Source organism: Rhipicephalus sanguineus, chromosome 3 (genome assembly GCF_013339695.2).
Source record: "Rhipicephalus sanguineus isolate Rsan-2018 chromosome 3, BIME_Rsan_1.4, whole genome shotgun sequence".
In the NCBI taxonomy this organism is placed as follows: Eukaryota; Metazoa; Arthropoda; class Arachnida; order Ixodida; family Ixodidae; genus Rhipicephalus; species Rhipicephalus sanguineus.
In genome coordinates this window covers 162,736,089-162,754,697 of record NC_051178.1, presented here as the reverse complement: position 1 = coordinate 162,754,697, position 18,609 = coordinate 162,736,089, and the positions used below count along the sequence as shown (strand labels likewise).

At 46.6% G+C, this 18,609-nt stretch overlaps 1 protein-coding gene across 1 annotated transcript; it reads left to right on the top strand.

The window, feature by feature from the left end:
- The first annotated feature begins 1,536 nt into the window (after positions 1-1,536).
- Positions 1,537-18,367, top strand: LOC119387614 (syntaxin-8). The gene is made up of 9 exons (XM_037655051.2): positions 1,537-1,670; positions 1,950-2,049; positions 3,385-3,473; positions 3,554-3,667; positions 6,329-6,453; positions 14,820-14,912; positions 15,284-15,385; positions 17,999-18,074; positions 18,149-18,367. Exons 1-8 carry the CDS (start codon positions 1,636-1,638, stop codon positions 18,061-18,063), a joined length of 723 nt encoding a protein of 240 aa, XP_037510979.1. The 5' UTR covers positions 1,537-1,635; the 3' UTR covers positions 18,064-18,074; positions 18,149-18,367.
- The last annotated feature ends 242 nt before the right edge of the window (positions 18,368-18,609 follow it).

Below are 18,609 nucleotides of genomic sequence, written 5' to 3'. Positions count from 1 at the left end.
CCTATTACAATAAGCAAGTATTGTTTATGACGATGTTCAAATTTTTAACCACAGGGCAAGAACCGCTGGTGAAAAAAATATGAACTGACTGTAAGCTTTAAATTTCACTTCTTCTGTTAAGGCACTGACTCATGGCTTCCAACATACGGGAACACATGGGCGTCCGGAGGGGGTGCAAGGGGGGGCAGCTGCCCCCTCTTGGAATTTTGGATAATAATTTTCTATGTTGTAGCAGTAAGCTATAGTGTACACAGCTTGATTAGCGCACTCCAGTCCCGCATATCCGCGTGAAACATCATTCAGGATTACCAGCCAAATTTGCACGTGCTATGGACTAATCTTGCCGGTCATGTCACGGAAATGAAACAAGAGCTACCTATGCTGTATGCCCCCCTCCCCCACCCTCTGCTGATGCACCCCCCTGGAAAAAGTTCTGCGGAAGCCCTTGCGGGAACATAGCTCGTGTTACCATACCTGACCGATTTGCGCACTCGGAGACCACTTGCAAGAGTACATGCAGTTATACTGTATGAATTTCACACTTAATCCTGGGTACAATTAGCCTGGGGTGCAGCTGGTTCTACATAAAAAGGTTCCACCTAGATCAGCCAGTATGTACGTTCTGGCTCTAGGCCACTTGGTTTAATTCATTTCCAGTTGGTTCCAGCTGGCTCCATTCACAGACTGGAGTGGTTGCTGCTGGGGACCAACTGAAACCAGTTGGTAACCCATTGGCTTCCAGCTAGTCCCACATGGTACCAGTTAAAGCCAGCTAAAATCCAGTTGAATATTTTTATCTCGATTGCGGTCATGAGATGTTTATGCACTAAGCGACAAGTTGTTTAGTGTATATACTAAGCAACAACTTGTTGCGCATTCTAAGGAACTACTAAGTCAGTCGTCCCCACTTTTACAGAACCTGTAGGGGCGACTGACCCTCTGACCCCACCCACCCCTTTCGTTCCTGAGCTCCTGCCTCAGTGTTCGCATAGTTCGCCACGCAACGGCGGCTGCACTCGATGGTGGCGGAACGAAAAACTGCTTGTGTGGTAGTGTTTCCCTTCCCGATAGAGAAAGGGAAACACTACCCCGTATCTGAATGGCCAAGATCAAGTATGTGTTTGCCGCGTAAAATCCAAAAGTTACAAAAGTGACGTACTACGTGCATCTACTCAAGCACGCTCAAAGGAGCCACGCATCTGAATCGAGTCAGTTAGATTATTATGTACTACTGGCTAACCACCATATTCCCTCCCTTTATCTTCTTGTCAACCTACCACGTAAATGTGGAGGGCACTGCTTACTTTGAGCCACTCACACGTAGTTTAGAGAGGGGCATAATTTAATACAACCAATTCATGCTATTTTACCTTCTGGCAAAGCCACGGCTCAGTAACGAAACGTCTGCGGACGAGTGCATTTTGAAGGTCGCTAACCCAGTGCCAAGCACTTCGAGCATTCTTTAGCATTTTGAACACATTTGCACATGTTGCATATGCCGCCAAAACGTTGGCCAAAATGGCAACAAAAATGAAGGAAATGTTTGTCTAGAGAGATACATGGTAGTAACTCGTAAAGTGTGAAGCAGCGAGGAGTCAGCTGATTCGCTTCATTTGTCTATGCGTCTGACATCATATGTTCAAAATGGCGCTCAGTGGGGCCGATCCGTGGTTGGTATTTGCTATTCTGCTCCTACGGTTGCCTTAGCTTACGCTGCATATGACTTTTGATGTTGAAATTGTAGTTGTTTGTCGCGCTCCCAAGGGAGTGTGCCGGTATACTTTACTACTGGAGTTGGCGGCTTACTGTCATCTCCAAGTGAAGTGTCGATGCTTCATGCTCGTTCTATCTTTGTCAACCCAGTCACATGAACACGAAGGCGTTCACACTACGTCTCTCATTACGCAGAGGTCGCATGCCTCCACTTAAGCGAGTACCTTTGCTTTCAGGCTTACGGCTTACGATGCCTGCGAGACAAAAAGAAGAGAAATTATGGGCCTCATCATGCAACGGAACCAGCACGGGCGGCAGACCGCTGCCTATGTGCAGGTAAATGCAAAGTTGTATTCCTAGTTCCGCTTTTAATGTTCCCAACGCGACATAAACCCTCCGCAGTTCTCGTAGCCTACGCTTTCTGACGCATGCCGTGAAAACATTGCTCCAGAAATGAGCGTTTAGTAAATGCTCTGGATTAGCAGATACAGGAGCACGCTTGTCAAACATAGGCGGATTCGCGAGATTCTTCTGGGTCAGTTTCTTGTGTCAAATTGGTAGCTGAATTCTCGGTCTTGTGTCGAAACTTCTACAAGGATGAAGGGTGGAAACTTGGGCATGTTGGTAGGACATTATGAAAGTAGTGGCAGCGCAACAGACAAGAACCAGCGAAGAACGCACATACGGCGCTGTGCGTCTTCTTCGCTGGGCGTTGGCTGTTGCACTGCTATTACTTTTATAATGTTCCACAAGGAAACCCACTTTCATCGTTTCGTTCAGTTACCGAATAATTATTTGAACCTTTAGTTTGAGGCTAAGGCTACACCCGCGTTTCTGTATTTTACACAGTCCCATCTCTGAAGTTTAAAGTTTGACGGAAGCCAGTCAGGTCTGAATGATACGTGGTGGAGGTAGAAAACCCGAGGCAGTCCTGTCAGCCTGTGGCTGTCCCAATTCCTTCTTGAACGCTGTCGAACGACTAATGGCATGTCCGCAATTACCCTGTGCTGCTTCTGGTCAAAAGTGCGCAGGGATACCGTATATCGCTTCGATAAATGAAGCCATGTTCTGTGTTCCTACAACGTCCAGGTGGCACATGTTTTAGACCAGAAACTGTGACAATCACGCGTCACTGTTAAGGACAGAATACCCAAAGAAAAGTTCTCAGGTGTGGTGTACTATGTCCCATGCACGGATTGTGACTGCGTGTATATTGGTTAAACTGGTGCCTTCGAAAGGCGTCTTAAGCAGCACGGTTATGTGAAGAAAGGAAATGTTAAATCCAGTGCTTGGCTGAGCATTCTTCAAGGGGACACGTAACCAACTGGGGGAAGGCACGTTCTCGCTAGAGAAAAAGGGCTGTCATGATGTCTTTATCTTGAGTCGTTCTTGATACAGACCACTCCGCACAATCTCAACAGGAGCGATGGCAGTCTACCTTCACTACATGCATGCTGCCTGCGTGATATATTCAAGCGTATTTAAAGGGAACTGCCCAGACACACGTTTTCATTTTACTTGTGGGCAAGGCTCCCGTGTCAGAGCCGAAACATCCTTGTGTGCGTGTGTGTATTAATTTTTTACTTTGGTTGGTGCAGCGCCTTGGGTTTTCTACCTTCACCAATCCCATCTCTATTGCCACTTTCTTAATGTTGACCCTATTCTTTTTAGACCACTGCCAAGGCACGCCAAATGATTCGACAGTACATTGTGGATGCAACCAGGCTCCAGGAGGACCTATCCAGGAATACACTGTTAATGTATCCTTCAATACACAGTGGAACTAATAGGAAAAGTGTGGTTTGCATAACGTCATTTTCTCCTTGACGCACATTTTCAGCACCACTGGAGAGGTGGAGCGGCGCCAATACATGGCCAACACGTTACTAAACAAAGGGCGTGAACTTGACGCATTGCTCAACAGCAAAGCACCTGCACCTGGCCAACCTGGGAGGTTGTATTGCACTGCACACTTGCAGCAACACTTTCGTAGTCTGGATTTCACATAATGTTGACGCTCTAATGTACAGTGGCGGTCAAAATTTTGCGGACCACGGGAGCGTGTGGCAGACAGCACCGAGGCGCCTTCTCATGGCTGCTTGCAAAGCTCTAGAGCGCACACTGCACACGCGCATCCTTGTTTACCTGCCGGCCTGATCGTTCGCTCGCTTCAAGCGCGCGCGCACCAAAACGCCAGAGAAAGTGCAAGGTGCCGCTACTGCAGTCACCGCAGAAGCCCCGAGTGGTTTGCCTAAAAGAAAACTTTTCTACTTGGCGAAAACTTCGTCCTGGTCTGGACAAATTTTTCGTCAGCTTTCAAAATTTTTCTTCTTCATTTTTTAACCCATGTGGGTTTTTCTTGTAGGTTTGTGCTACAAACCGGTCGATGCCAAGTTTTTTCTTTTATAGCGCATATCAACGGGCGCATGATAGTTGCACTGAGCACTACAAAAAAAAAATTGCAGCATGCATGAGTTCTGCGAATGGAAGCTGCTTATATGTCTTATCACACATGTCTATTTGAGACAAACTGACGCAAAGCATATTTTCCACGCTGCGAAGCGTCTGGGAACAACCGCAGAGTGCAGCGGGCACCGAGCACTGCCAGTACAAGCTACATATTTTCGTCACGATATCACCGCTCGGTGCTTCCGCGGCGACTGCAGAAGCGGCACCTTGTGATTTCTCTGGCTTTCCGGCGCACGCGCAGTTGAAGCGAGCGAACAAGCAGGTCGGCAGGTAAACAAGGATGCGCGTGCGCAGTGTGCGCTCTAGAGCTTGGCAAGCAGCTGTGAGAAGGCGCCTCGGTGCTGCGACGCACTCCCGTGGTCCGCAAAATTTTGACCACCACTGTACATGAATTGTTGGGCGTCGTGCAACATTTATGATACTGTTCGCAAGCCGCCTGTGGTCAAGCATCTTGCGAACAACAGCTTTGCCCATTCCTGGTTGTACTAGTGGTTGCAGATTAGTTTGCCATTTTCTCACAAAGCTTCCCATAATTCAGTGGTGGTCCAACTGCATCATTTGCGCCATTTTGCTACAATTATAGTTATTGCGCCCATTCAAGTGCATCTTGCGCCAACTGTGCCAAAGTTCATATCTGGCCTGCTTAAATGCCAGTGGGGCATTTCTGGCCAAAACTATTCATGGTTTCACACCAAATACATGCATGTTTTTCATATTGCCGAGGAATCCACTTCTCGTTACCGATGCGTTTTTCCTCATAATAATTGGCCTAACCAAAGTATGTGCTCGTGATCTCAGTTGTTGAATGTTCGGCATTTTGTCTATAGTCTGGAAGCTCCATCGCTCTTACTGAGGAATCGCCGATACTATGTAGACAAGTGATTTTTTTGCCGAGCTGCTATGCTTGTCTTAATGTAGTGCACCCGGGCCATGCGGCTATGCCGTTTTTGGCACCACACACTGTAAATGGCATCTTCACGCGTAATAGTAATTTATTCGGTTTTACGTGCCAAATCCACGAGTCACATTCATGCAAATTAAGGTTTGGACATGCAATAGTTTGATATTTCACAAAATAAAGTGTTCCATGTAAATTGTGCTGCGCGAGATTCTTCTGCATACTGATCGTAATGCAAAGCACAAATGCGCGAGCACGTATCAGGCACGAAGTGGTGTCGCTGCCTCTCGCATGCATCGAAGTGCTCATCGCGAGTCTTCATTGCGAAACCGACATAATGCGGCGGCAAACCAGCGTGCATAGAAACTGAGCCATGCGGACACCAATGCACTGCAGTGTGCCACAAATACTGCGCTGATGTGTCTGTTATAAAATGCCATTTTAACAGCCAATATCGCTGTGAATCACAAAAGAAGAAAAAGAAACAAAAACAATCGCTCTCAGCCTGCAAAACTTTCCAACTGATTCCCACCCTTTAACTTGTTACAAACTGTGTTTGTGAGTATGCTCAGCGCGGCCACCACTGTCAGCTAAACAGACAACTGCGCTGACTCGCAACAAGGTTTATTTGTCACAATCGCACAATGTATATTTGCACAGTCTATAACAAAAGCTGTACATTAGCTGCATTAAAATTTTTGGATTTTGCACATTTTGCACCATAAACCCCCAGCATCTGTATACCCACGTGATTTCGCAGATCTCGAAGTCTTGTTTTTGTATTTATCCACATTGGCTCAATAAAATTTCCTGAAACTTGCAATGTAATGCATGTGGCTCTCGTAGAACACAGTATGATTCATTTTTACTTATAAAGAATTATGTGGCCTCTAGAAGATGCTGTTATAGTGTGTAACATGGTTGACGAGTTGGTGTGGCAACGTGAAAATGGCCTTTCTACCAGTATTTTCTTTTGTGCTTTGTGGCTTACCAAGTATCTTCTTGTGATGAGAGTGGGGTTATTGGTATTGTGGAAGAATACCTTATTTTTGAGAGTGAAATATTCTTTTTTCTTTCTTTTTAAAACATTTAAAGGCCATACGATTTGAAGTGTACATTGCTGAGAATCAAAAGACCAAGCAGAATTGATGGTTCTCATGTGTCCTTTAGCTTTTTTTTTTTTTTTAAGAAAGCAGGACTCATGTGAAGTGCAACTCGTATCACAACTATTTTTTTTTGTACTTCCAGGCAAGAGCTTTTTGGCACTGAACTTTCTAGTGTGAGCGAGGGTGGTTGGAATGGAGAAGAAACTGAAGCCACACAGAATCTCAGTGTGGGTGAAATCAGGCAACAGCAGCAGAGGATACTTAGAGGTACTTGTTCAGAGTTTTTTTTAGCAAAATGAGGAAACGTGACAATTTTCAGCAACATTACCTGGGTACGTGACTCCATGTTCGAAAGGTGTATGTCACTTTTACAGCGAAAGCTGTTATGAGACGACAAAAAGGGCCGTTTTTGGCGCCGTAGTTGTCCGCCCCTGCCGCCGGTGTCCGTAACCACTGTCGCGCAAAATAAGAAAAAAAATTAAATAAGAAAAAATACCCGGGATGGAACGAGGTTCGAACCTTGGTGCTCTGCGTGTGAGCCCAGTATTCTACCTCAGAGCCATGCCGGCGCTTGAAACTGCTTTGCAAAAGACCCTATACAGGCTTCATGTCGGGAAGCAACCACATTAACATTTGTAATTTAGCGTGGTAGAAGAGTAAAATAACAACCTGGCATCACACAACGCGAATTCTGTAACCAGGCGTCACACAATGCGAATTGCGCAACGAGTATGTTGTTGAATGCTTTGTTATGCCAGGGCTCCCAACCCAAACTTCCTTGCTTCGACAAGGAATTCAAGCTGGTAAAACGTCTGACGCAACCAGCGTCGACACCCGCTGATGCAACAAAGCGGGAGTCTTACGCAATCCCCGGCAACTCCGGCGATGAGGCTGACTCAACCAGCGTCAACACCAGCTGATGCAACGAGGCGGGAGCCTTACGCAATCCCCGGCAACTCTGGCGCTGCGCCTGACGCAACCGACGGAAATCTCTCCCGCAACGTGCGGCAAGCCCTCCTCCCCGCGGATCCGGTTCGAGCCAGCGACCAACGGCGGTTCCTGATTGGAGGCTTCGCACTACTGGCTGATGCAAGCGATCGCCCAGGGCTATAAAAGAACCAAGCTGCGCGGAGAGAGTGACAAAGCGGGACAGCGAACGAAGAAGTCCCGGGTCGTCGTCGCACCGCTGTGCGAGCCCAATAAGTTGTCGGCCCCAGCGCCGAATATGTAAAGCCTCTGTATATATGTATATAAATTTGCCTTAACTCACCGTCGCCTTGATCGCTCCGTCTATCAGCTCTGCGCAGAAGCAGTCGCAAGCTGAGACACCTGTTACCCAACAGTGGATGGCAGCTGCGGGATCGGCCGGCGTCAGCTACCTCGATGCGGTGAGTGCCTGATGTTTTCCCTTCAGTTCACCAGACTTCTCTAGCACAGGTTATCGTAGTTTAGAGAAGGTTGTGTGAAGCATTGGAGTGAGCTTTGATTGTTTCGAGCCAAGTCGGAGCGCTTTGAAACCAAAGTTAACGCGGAGGGTGTAAACACGGCAGGTTGAGAATTGCTTGCGTGTCTTTCTAGTAGACTTATAGGGGATACGGCAAGTAGATTCTAACGAGGGCAAATAGCAAGAGGCTAGTGTGAACGATGGAGAACCTTAAAGTGAAGGAACTCATCGAAATTTGTGAAGAACTCGGCCTTCTCTGGGCCGTGCGAAGCGAAAGCAAGTGATACTTGAGATCATGCAGAAGGAGGGAGTAACGGCTGAGGAAGTCGATGAGGCCTGGGCGGATATCAAAGAACGCCGCGAGGAGGCCGAAAGACGAGACTGAGAACTTCGTGAGCGTGAAGAGGCGGAAAGGCAAGAACGCCGCGAGCGCGAGGAGGCCGAGAGACGAGAACTTCGTGAGCGTGAAGAGGCGGAAAGGCGAGAACGCCGTGAGCGCGAGGAAGCCGAAAGACAAGAACGCCGCGAGCGTGAGGAACGCGAAGAGCGCCTCGAGATGAAAAGAATGGAATTGGCACTCCGTCAGTGTTCGCAAGCGCCTAACGTAGCTTCTGCGACGGTTCAGGCTAGTGGACATAGAATTCGGGACCAACTGCCACCGTTCGTAGTGGGCGAGGACATGGCGAAGTATCTCGTAAAGTTCGAACATGTCTGCGATAGAAATGGCATCGAGCGGTCTCTTTGGGCACAGAACCTGTTAGCTCTGCTTCCCGGAGAAGTATCCGACGTGATAACGTGTTTGTCGAGGGAGGCGTTTGAGAGCTATGACGAGGTTAAGGAGGCCCTGTTGAGAAGATATAAATTGTCACCCGAGGCTTTCCGGCAAAGGTTCCGGTATGCAAAAAGGGGGAATGAGTCACACGTTGACTTCGCGTTTCGTCTTAAAGCCGATTTAATTGAATGGCTCAAGGGCGAAGATGTCTATGACGATCGCGATAAAGTGGTAGAGTGCATAGCATTGGAGCAATTCTACCGCTGTATCGAAGATGATGTCAAGCTTTGGCTGCAGGATAAGCTTGGAGAAGTACAGCTAAACAAGGCAGCAGAGTTAGCTGAAGAGTACTACACTCGTAGAAACTTGCACAGTAGGGCCGTGCGTGTTGAAAAAGCTGAGAGAAAAGAGGGCTTTTCAAAAAAACCTGATGACCGAAAACCTGCTCCGCACCGTAATTTCAGAAAAGACCCGTCTTTTACGAAGGAGACTGTGAGGGAAGGGCAAACGGAAGCGCAGAAGTCGAGTGAGCTTCCCAAAGAGCGCACTGATACTACACTGGCGTTTGAGTCACGGAAGCCGCTAATCTGTTACAATTGCAAAAAAGAAGGGCACATCGCGGTAAATTGTAAACAAAAGGTTGCTTTCGCAACGATCCGTGCATCAGAAAAGAACATGCGGTTGTTAGAACCGTATATTCAGGAGATTAGTGTCAATGGGAAAATGTGTCGAGCACTTCGAGACTCAGCGGCAACTATGGACGTTGTCCATCCTGCATTAGTGTCTCCGAACGACTTGACAGGAGAATGCGCATGGATCAGGCAAGTCGCCGAGGAGCAGAGCACTTGCTTACCGATAGCTACGGTGATCATTGAAGGCTCTTTCGGTAAGCTTCACACCGAAGCGGCTGTGTCTGCTGCTCTCCCAGATTGTTTTCCTTATCTTTTTTCGAACAACTCGGAGCAGCTTCTCAAAGAACAGGGTAAATCGTTCTTTCCCAGCGTTGCGTACATGGCCCTCACGCGATCGCAAGCGCGGAAGCTTTCACTGGAACTTGATCTCGTTCCATGTAGTACGCCACCACCGGCAAAAGTGGCCGAGCTGCGTGACCTTGGCAGCGAGTCGAGCGAGCCTCGGACAGAAAACTCTCGGGGTGGGTTACTCGAGCCACCTGCAGCTGAAGCGGGTAGCGTCGTCTCCGTCGGCGGAGAAACCGAAGTGGCGCCGTTGGGCGAGGCGGGCAATACGCTCAAGCCTGTAGCTGAAAGTTGGTGTGAGTTGTCGAGGGTTGATCGAGCGACGCTCATTCGAGAGCAGCGTGAAGACATCTCGATAAAAGCGCTAATGGAAAGCGTAAAATTGGGAGTAAAGAAAAAGAATGTTTCTTTTTATGAGAAATCTGGGCTATTGTATCGTAGCTACACAGATGTACAAGGTCGCAGGTATGAGCAACTCTTGATACCGCAAAAGTATCGTCGCCAGCTGTTGGAACTTGCGCACGAAAACGCGTGGGCAGGGCATCTCGGTTTGAAGAAGACCAAGGCTAGGATTTCCCTTGAGTTTTACTGGCCGAAATGCTGGAAAGATACCGAAGACTTTGTGCGCTCTTGCGACACTTGTCAGAGGGTGGGGAAATCCACAGACAAGTGGAAGGCTCCCATGAAGCTTGTGCCAGTTATAACAGAACCTTTTCGGCGCCTGGTTATCGACATTGTTGGGCCATTGCCGGAGTCAAGGCAAGGTTGTCGATACATCCTGACTGCCCTCTGTGTGGCAACGAAATTTCCAGAAGCGGTACCTCTTAGGGAGCTCAATTCTCCACACGTCGTGGACGCTGTGCTCTCGATATTCGCGCGTGTCGGATTTCCTTCTGAAATTCAATGCGACAATGGCAGCGTCTTCACCAGTTGCCTTACCTCTACCTTTTTGGATAAATGTGGAATCAAGGTGGTGCACAGTTCGGTCCATCACCCACAATCTAATCCGGTAGAGCGTATGCATTCAGTTCTGAAACGTATACTGAGAGCTCTTTGTTATGAGCACAAATGCGACTGGGAAGCATGTATTCCTCCCGCTATGTTTGCTTTGAGGTCTGCTCCTCATGAGAGCACTGGCTTTAGTCCCGCAGAGCTTGTATATGGCCGGAGCTTAAGAACACCTTTGCGAATGCTGCGCGAATCCTGGGAGGGATATGATGAGGACCCGAGTGTAGTTGCTTATGTTCTCGACCTCCTTCAGAGGCTCGGAAAAACAAAAGATCTTGTGGAGAGCCACATGAAGGCAGCGCAAGTATTGTCGAAAGAATACTACGACAAATCAGCAAAAAAACGTACCTTCGAAGTGGGAAGTCAGGTAATGTTGCTGCGGCCTTCCAAGAAGAACAAGCTTGAGGTTCATTGGGAGGGGCCCGCTAAAGTAATATCGAAGCTTTCCGATACCAACTACGAAGTGAAATTAGGAAAGCGGTCTAACAAAATTTATCACAGCAACTTGATGAAACCGTACGTTCAACGTCAGGCGGTCGTAAACCTGCTTTTGAATGCTTCAGAGGAGGAAGGAGCAGAAATTCTGACTTCTAGCGATGTAAGCGAAAGGGGTTCAGAGGTGATGTTGGAACAGTTGAACCTGGAGCCAAGGTTAAGTCAAGTCCAGAAGGAGGACTTGAGGAGGATTGTTTCTGAGTTTAAAGACGTGTTTTCCAGCCGTCCCGGAAAAACGACGGTTATTAAGCACGACATCGAGCTGACATGTGAGGAACCAATCCGTAGTAAGCCATATCGATGTTCCCCTGTGCAGAAGCAGATCATGAAGGAGGAAATCGATAGAATGCTTGAGTTGGGAGTCATAGTACCGGGTGAGAGTGACTATACATCTCCTCTAATATTGGTTCAAGTGCCGGGAAAGGATCCTAGGCCATGCATCGATTATCGGTGCCTTAACGCCATAACTCGAGACCAGACCTATCCGATACCAAATCTAGAGGAAAGGGTGGAAACAGTGTCAAAGTCAAACTACATTTCCACGCTAGACCTCGTGCGAGGTTATTGGCAAGTCCCTCTTACCGAGCGTGCTAGCCGCTACGCCGCGTTCGTTTCTCCATTCGGAACGTATCGTCCCCTTATGCTGAGTTTTGGACTGAAAAATGCGCCTTATTGCTTTTCGGGTCTAATGGACCGCGTTCTTAATGGCCTGTCCGAGTTCGCACTGCCGTATCTCGACGATGTCGCCATCTTCTCGAACACCTGGGAAGAACACGTCGAACATTTACGAGTCGTGCTGAACAAGTTGAAAGAAGCGGGTCTTACAGCGAAACCTGCTAAATGTCACCTAGGATGCGGCGAGGTGTCTTACCTGGGACACGTTGTGGGGCGTGGCCGGCGTCGACCTTCAGAGATCAAGGTAGCTGCCGTCGTGAACTATCCACGACCAACCACCAAGTCTGATATAAGGGCTTTCTTAGGACTAGCGGGATACTATCAGCATTATGTGCAAAACTACTCTACCATTGCCAGCCCTCTAACTGACGCACTTCGAAAGTCGGAGCCAGTTAAAGTGACATGGGACTCGAAGAAAGAGAATGCGTTTTGCAAGCTTAAACAAGCCTTAAGCAAAAAACCCGTTCTCATGGCTCCTGACTTTTCCAAGGGCTTTATCATTCAGTGCGACGCGAGTGATCGCGGAATGGGAGCTATATTGTGCCAGGAAGATGACACTGGTCACGAAAGACCAGTTTTGTATTTAAGCCGAAAACTGAGCTGCAGGGAAGAGGCATATAGTACCTCTGAAAAGGAATGTGCCTGCCTCGTGTGGGCCGTTCAAAAGCTGGCCTGTTACGTCTCCGGTTCCAAGTTTGTGGTCGAAACGGACCACTGTCCTCTAACCTGGTTGAATAACATGTCGTCCAAAAGCGGCCGGTTATTAAGGTGGAGCATGATACTCCAACAGCACAACTTGGAACGTTCGTTACAAGAAAGGAAAGCTAAACGCGAACGCAGACGCACTGAGTCGCGCGTTCTAATCAGTGCCGTCTTCGGCTATCCTTTCGGTTTTCGCTGGCAAATTGGGGCAAAATTTTGTCCTCATTGCGGCCTCAGCTGAGCGCTTCCGTCCTGAGTGATCTCAAGGGGCCAAGATTATTTTGAATTCTGTTTCATTGCGTTTGTTACACGTGTAATATTTTGAGTTCTGTTTTTAAGAGTTTTGGTGTCTCACATGTGCCTCTTGATATAGAGGGAACAAAATTTCGACATAAAGGTAGCTAGGAATATATTATTCTATTTAGGTCTGGTGTTCTGTGGGGTGACCGAGGGCACTTGCTTGTGTCGTGTGTTGTCTGTTGTCGGACCGTTCTTGACAAGTTGCAGAACAATCAACAAGTGCTGATACCAAAGATCGTCAGAAGAGACGAGCAAAGCAAGTCGACACATCTTGGCGACAAGCCACTGGAGCCGGGATCCGGCCTGGCGACTGGGATCTGTTCACGGAACGAAGCGTGGAGCCAAATGTCCCCATGGCCCTGGAGGTGAACCTGGATGGACCTGGCGAACGAGCGCGCCCGGCATCCGAGCCACGTGGAAGCAGCTCGTCTTTCCGGCGCATTGTCTGGCGGCGGGGGTGCTGTTATGCCAGGGCTCCCAACCCAAACTTCCTTGCTTCGACAAGGAATTCAAGCTGGTAAAACGTCTGACGCAACCAGCGTCGACACCCGCTGATGCAACGAAGCGGGAGTCTTACGCAATCCCCGGCAACTCCGGCGATGAGGCTGACTCAACCAGCGTCAACACCAGCTGATGCAACGAGGCGGGAGCCTTACGCAATCCCCGGCAACTCCGGCGCTGCGCCTGACGCAACCGACGGAAATCTCTCCCGCAACGTGCGGCAAGCCCTCCTCCCCGCGGATCCGGTTCGAGCCAGCGACCAACGGCGGTTCCTGATTGGAGGCTTCGCACTACTGGCTGATGCAAGCGATCGCCCAGGGCTATAAAAGAACCAAGCTGCACGGAGAGAGTGACACAGCGGGACAGCGGACGAAGAAGTCCCGGGTCGTCGTCGCACCGCTGTGCGAGCCCAATAAGTTGTCGGCCCCAGCGCCGAATATGTAAAGCCTCTGTATATATGTATATAAATTTGCCTTAACTCACCGTCGCCTTGATCGCTCCATCTATCAGCTCTGCGCAGAAGCAGTCGCAAGCTGAGACACCCGTATCCCAACAGCTTCCAACCCATTACAAAGGGATCTGCCATAATTCTTCATCGTCATCAGCCAAAGCATCAACAAAGTGCACATAATGCCTTACAGATGGTACCTCGCTTCTCCGCAGAATGACTAATAATGTCGTGGTGGGTGCTTCCCAACTTCAAAAAAATTATGATTTGTGGCATAGTGGCTAGTGTACTTGTATTAGTAGCCACAAGAGAGTTTATAACGGGCTCTAGAAATGCCGCTCTTCCAGCTTTCGCTGTGATTGTGCTGCGCTTTCCGCGCAGGCCTGGCGTTTTTTCTGCTGTGTATGCCACAAGGCTACAAGAGCTAGTAAATATGTTTATTAATTGATTTCACTAATCTCTAAAAAACTGGGGTATACTTATAATGAGTAGCTGTATGCTCGTTTGTACTTACGTACTTGAAATTGTACCAAGGATGCAAGCTTTCAGTGGATATAGTACAGATTTGTTTTTTCTTGTCCAATAGTTTACACAGCAGCTAGCGGCTCTTCGGAAGCTGCTTGTAATATTCTATAAAGTGATACTTTTCCGAAAGTTGCATCATATGACCGGGAAAACAGTGGTACACGATACTAGCAGCAATGTATTGAAATGGGATGTTCGGTTTAGCACGTGTGCAATAATGCAGTAACAGTTATAAATGTCAGCATATTTATTTGTTTGACAAGAATATTGTCTCTACACCTGAAGATGCATTGCTAGCTGGGTGTTTATTTCAATTGTTTGTCTTGTTTGTTAGTCGCAAAAACGTATGTTCATTTTCATTGTTTTGGATATTGCACTGTACTTCAGAGCTGCTTTCAGAGGTATGGGCACAGGTATGCTTAGTCTAAAGGCAAGAAAGTTGACTGGGTAATCGCTATTCTGTACTCTAGAACTGCTTTAGAAACATAAAGTTACTAATCCCTTTTCAGGTGTGCAGCACCATGTTGCACGCAGTGGTATTCTAGCATACTGCAGCAGCACTGCCTGTGCTTTTCAATTGAGTGCTGACATACAGGCTGTGTAGTTTGTTTAATTGTATTGCTCAGTGGCCTGGTGATTGAATAGAACTTTGCCTTACCTCTGATCAGCAGCCACAAGCTCATTCATGTTTTGCCGATCACGTGACATCGTGTTTTTGCGGTTTTTTAAAGCTATGTAACCCATAAATTCTGAAATGTGGCTCTTTTCTTCTCCTCAATGTTTCAGAACAAGACAAAGGTCTTGAAGGCCTTTCACATGTTTTGGGTCGGCAAAAAGAAATGGCCATTGGCTTCAACGAAGAGCTCAACCTTCACAATGGTAAAGCAGGCTGAATACACAAAGAACTAGTATTTGCAAGATTGAGCAATTTACCGTAAAATCCCGAACAAGTGCCCCCCTCCCCACCTACGGTCAAAGCTAATTTGACAAGATTTGGAGGGGGGGCGCTTGCTCAGTCACGGATCAAACTTCAAGATTCCGGCGGAAGAGCCGCGCGGGCTTCCAATGAAATGCGTTATTGAATAGGCATGCATTCACTGTCGTTATTAGCCCTTGTCAAGTGAATAAAAACAGTGAAAATGGTGAGAAGGCATGGGGGGTGCTTGCTCGGGATTTTACGGTGTAAATAGTGTAACTCTGCCGAGACATAACTTAGTCATCAAAGTTGTCATTGTATCTCACTCTTTCAGAGATCATTGACGATATATCTGAACACACTGACCGCATGAGGGAGCGCCTTATAAAAGAAACAAGAAATGTAGCTGTAGTGGATAAAAAGTCTGGAACCTGTTGTAAGTATATTTGCCATTGTTTAACGCCTAATTTTTCCCACTATTATACTGCGATACTATTTTATAGTAGCTTGGCTTAAAATTCCTTTATATAGGCCTTAAAGGGTTCCTTACCAGGTCCCCTTTCAAATTTCAAATACACTGTGGAAGTTGTAAGGCACGGAGGAGGGTTTCACTAAAAGGATATTTCAAGTTCATAGTTATACAAGTTGAAGAAAGTAAAGGTTCTTGTGCCTCCAGGAAGTGAGCCTCACTGTCAAAATGACTCTCTCTTTTCTCTTTTATTCTCTCTCTATTTTCTTTTTTTCTTGGCCCGCCACGATGGTCTAGTGGTTATGGTGCTTGACTCCTGACCCGAAGGTCGCGGGATCGAATCCCGGCCGCAGTGGCTGCATTTTCGATGGGGGCAAAAATGTTTGAGGCCCGTGTACTTAGATTTAGGTGCTCGTTAAAGAACCCCAGATGGTCAAAATTTCTGGAGCCTTCCATTACAGCGTCTCTCATAATCATATCGTGGTTTTGGGACGTTAAACCCCACATATTATTGTTATTATTATCTCTCTATTTTGCTTTGCAGCGAATTTACAATGGTGGCATCGTGCACTCTATATGAACCGAATTCATGGGCTTTGTCCATTGGTGTTCCATAGAATGTCTGTTAAATAGGCATGCGTGTCTGTGACTCTAGCTCTCTCTCCAAACGCATCTCCCCTGAAAGTAAAAACACGCAGCTTTGCGTTTCAAATTTCAGCCATTTTCATGCCACTCAGTCATGTCGCACTTTGTTGACATCTATGAGCTGCGCTTGTTAATTTACAGTGCCCAAACCTGATGAGGGACCCTTTAAATACAGTTGAATCCACATATAATGAATTATTGTGTATATCAAACAGTTGTAAAATCCCCTTGAATGTATTTTCAATATGTAAAATATTTTATATATTGAATTACTTATATATAGAACATTTTTTTGCAATCCCCTTCAGATTCAATGGAACCCGGGTTCTACTGTATGCAATAGAGAGAACCACAGAGTCTGTATTAACTGTTTCAGTGTTCACACAAAACTATTTCTTTAATTTTTTTGGTAAGAGGCCTGTTACCATGTTTGTTCATATGATATTGCACCTCTGGATTTTCTCACAAAAATTAGATTTCTGCTGTGGTAACTTCATAATTGTACTGATCGCAAAACAAAAGACAAGGGACAAAAGAACGATGATACAGTGCTTCATTTTCTTGTCCCTTGTCTTGTGTTTTGTGCTCAGTACAATTATGAATGATTTGTTCCACCCAACTCACAACTATTTTCCAATCTTGCTATAGTCAGTCTTTGGCTCCTTTATTATACAATGTACTTGCATGTATTATACATTAAGCAGGTATCATACATGTATTATACAATGTATTACACAATGTATGCTTACTGATAAAAATGAACTATACCAGATAAGAGCCTTTCAAAATCTGCAGTGTTATAGTAAGCAGGTGCAAACACTTCTGAATGGCATTACCGCTTATCTCTTGTTTTTACGTGTTTAATGCTGATCAAGCCTGTCCATAGAATAAGAGCGGAATTTTTTAAAAGTGTACAAGCATAATTTACTTGACTTTTCAAGCTCATGTGTACATGTGTACAAGCTCACGTGTACGGGTAATGTGCTATTGTGTATTGCTTTAATTTTTTTTTCTGAAGAACTCTCAAGGTTTGATAAAGTATAGCATTTTGAATGTGCAAGTCAGAGGCTAGGAGGAACTCCCTGGAAGCAATTAAATCAAGTGCTCACTGTGAAGTTATGAGAAAATTGTCCCTAGCTTCTCCTGTATTCTTTTGTCATCATAAATGACGAAAAAGCTACCGCGAAGTGAGTTTCACGGACTGTGGCACCGGTGTAAGGATTGGAGGTGTTCAACGTCCCCTCCCCCCTAAAAATTTTGGTTCATTCACTAACGGTATGTGTATCGTGCACATGGGTGTGCAGAACCTCTGTAGAGGTCGCTGCCAGTGTGCTTTGAAGCGTGTAGCCACAAGGAGGCGCTATAGTCCACCGAGCATATATAAGGGGAGTGGGGAGAGGGAATAGAGTTTGTGGTTTCCGCTTGCCGGCAGTCCGCGCCTCGTTCCTCGGCACTTGGGCTGAACAACCTCTTCTGCAATAAGATCCTGGCTATGCCTCTGCTTTGTACTATGTTATTATCTGTTTTCGTCTGTCATGCCAGAACAACAGCTTTTACCATCATTAACATGATGAGTTGGCTACCTTGAAATACATGGAGGGGCCACGCTAATCGTCTATCCATAGTGTTTGGCAAGGAGATGCACATGCAGAGGATTAGTACTTACTCTTCTCTGTAAACAAATCCCCCCCCCCCCTTTCCCAGTTCCTTTGGGGTGCTTTGGGGCCACGATGGTTCAAGTAGATGTGACATCGTCTTAAGTGGGGCAGTTCCTTTGCAATCGGTAGGCTTTGTAGTGCAAAAACCACTCAGGGTGTAAGTAAGAAGTGTTGTTGATCTTGTGCTTTAATAGTCTGTTATTGTACAAGTTCTCACGTATACTTGGTTTTTGTTTCAGAGCTGTGGTCTAAGTATTATATCTTGTTGCTCTTCCAGGGTACTGGGTTGTTATCGTCCTTCTTATGGTTGCCATTATCGTTGTTGCTGCTGTTAAGTTTTGAGCGCATCTTCGGTAAGGCACCCTTCGATCTTTTGTCTGCGATGCCAGTGTATTGTAATATTACAACTCTTTCTATAATTTTTCAGGGTGTTTTGCGGACCCGAGGATGTTAATCAGTACGAAAATCCCGCAGAGCCTATTGTAATGTACATAAGACGCATATATATACATGCAGTGTTGCTTTTTATACTTTATATGGTAATCCAAGATTTAAGAACCACACCTTGTGCCTGTTTGAAGGCTTGCAAGTTAGTTGACTTTTTTTCACTGTACGCAATGAAATAATAAATTATTTTCTTATGGAATGTGGTCCATTTTGTTCATACGCTCATTTGCAATTCTGAATAAAACTGGCATGCGGGTATTGATGGGCACTGAGCCACTTTTGAAAAAAATTGTGTGCATGTGCTCATGTACTATCAGAATAAAGCTGCCAAAATTGAAAACAGCAGTATCCTCAGTTTAGGATTGTACAGCCGCCAATTTTTTTTAACTTGAACGCACGAGCGTCGACTACCGAGTCGATAAGCGCTGGTTCCCGGCATCC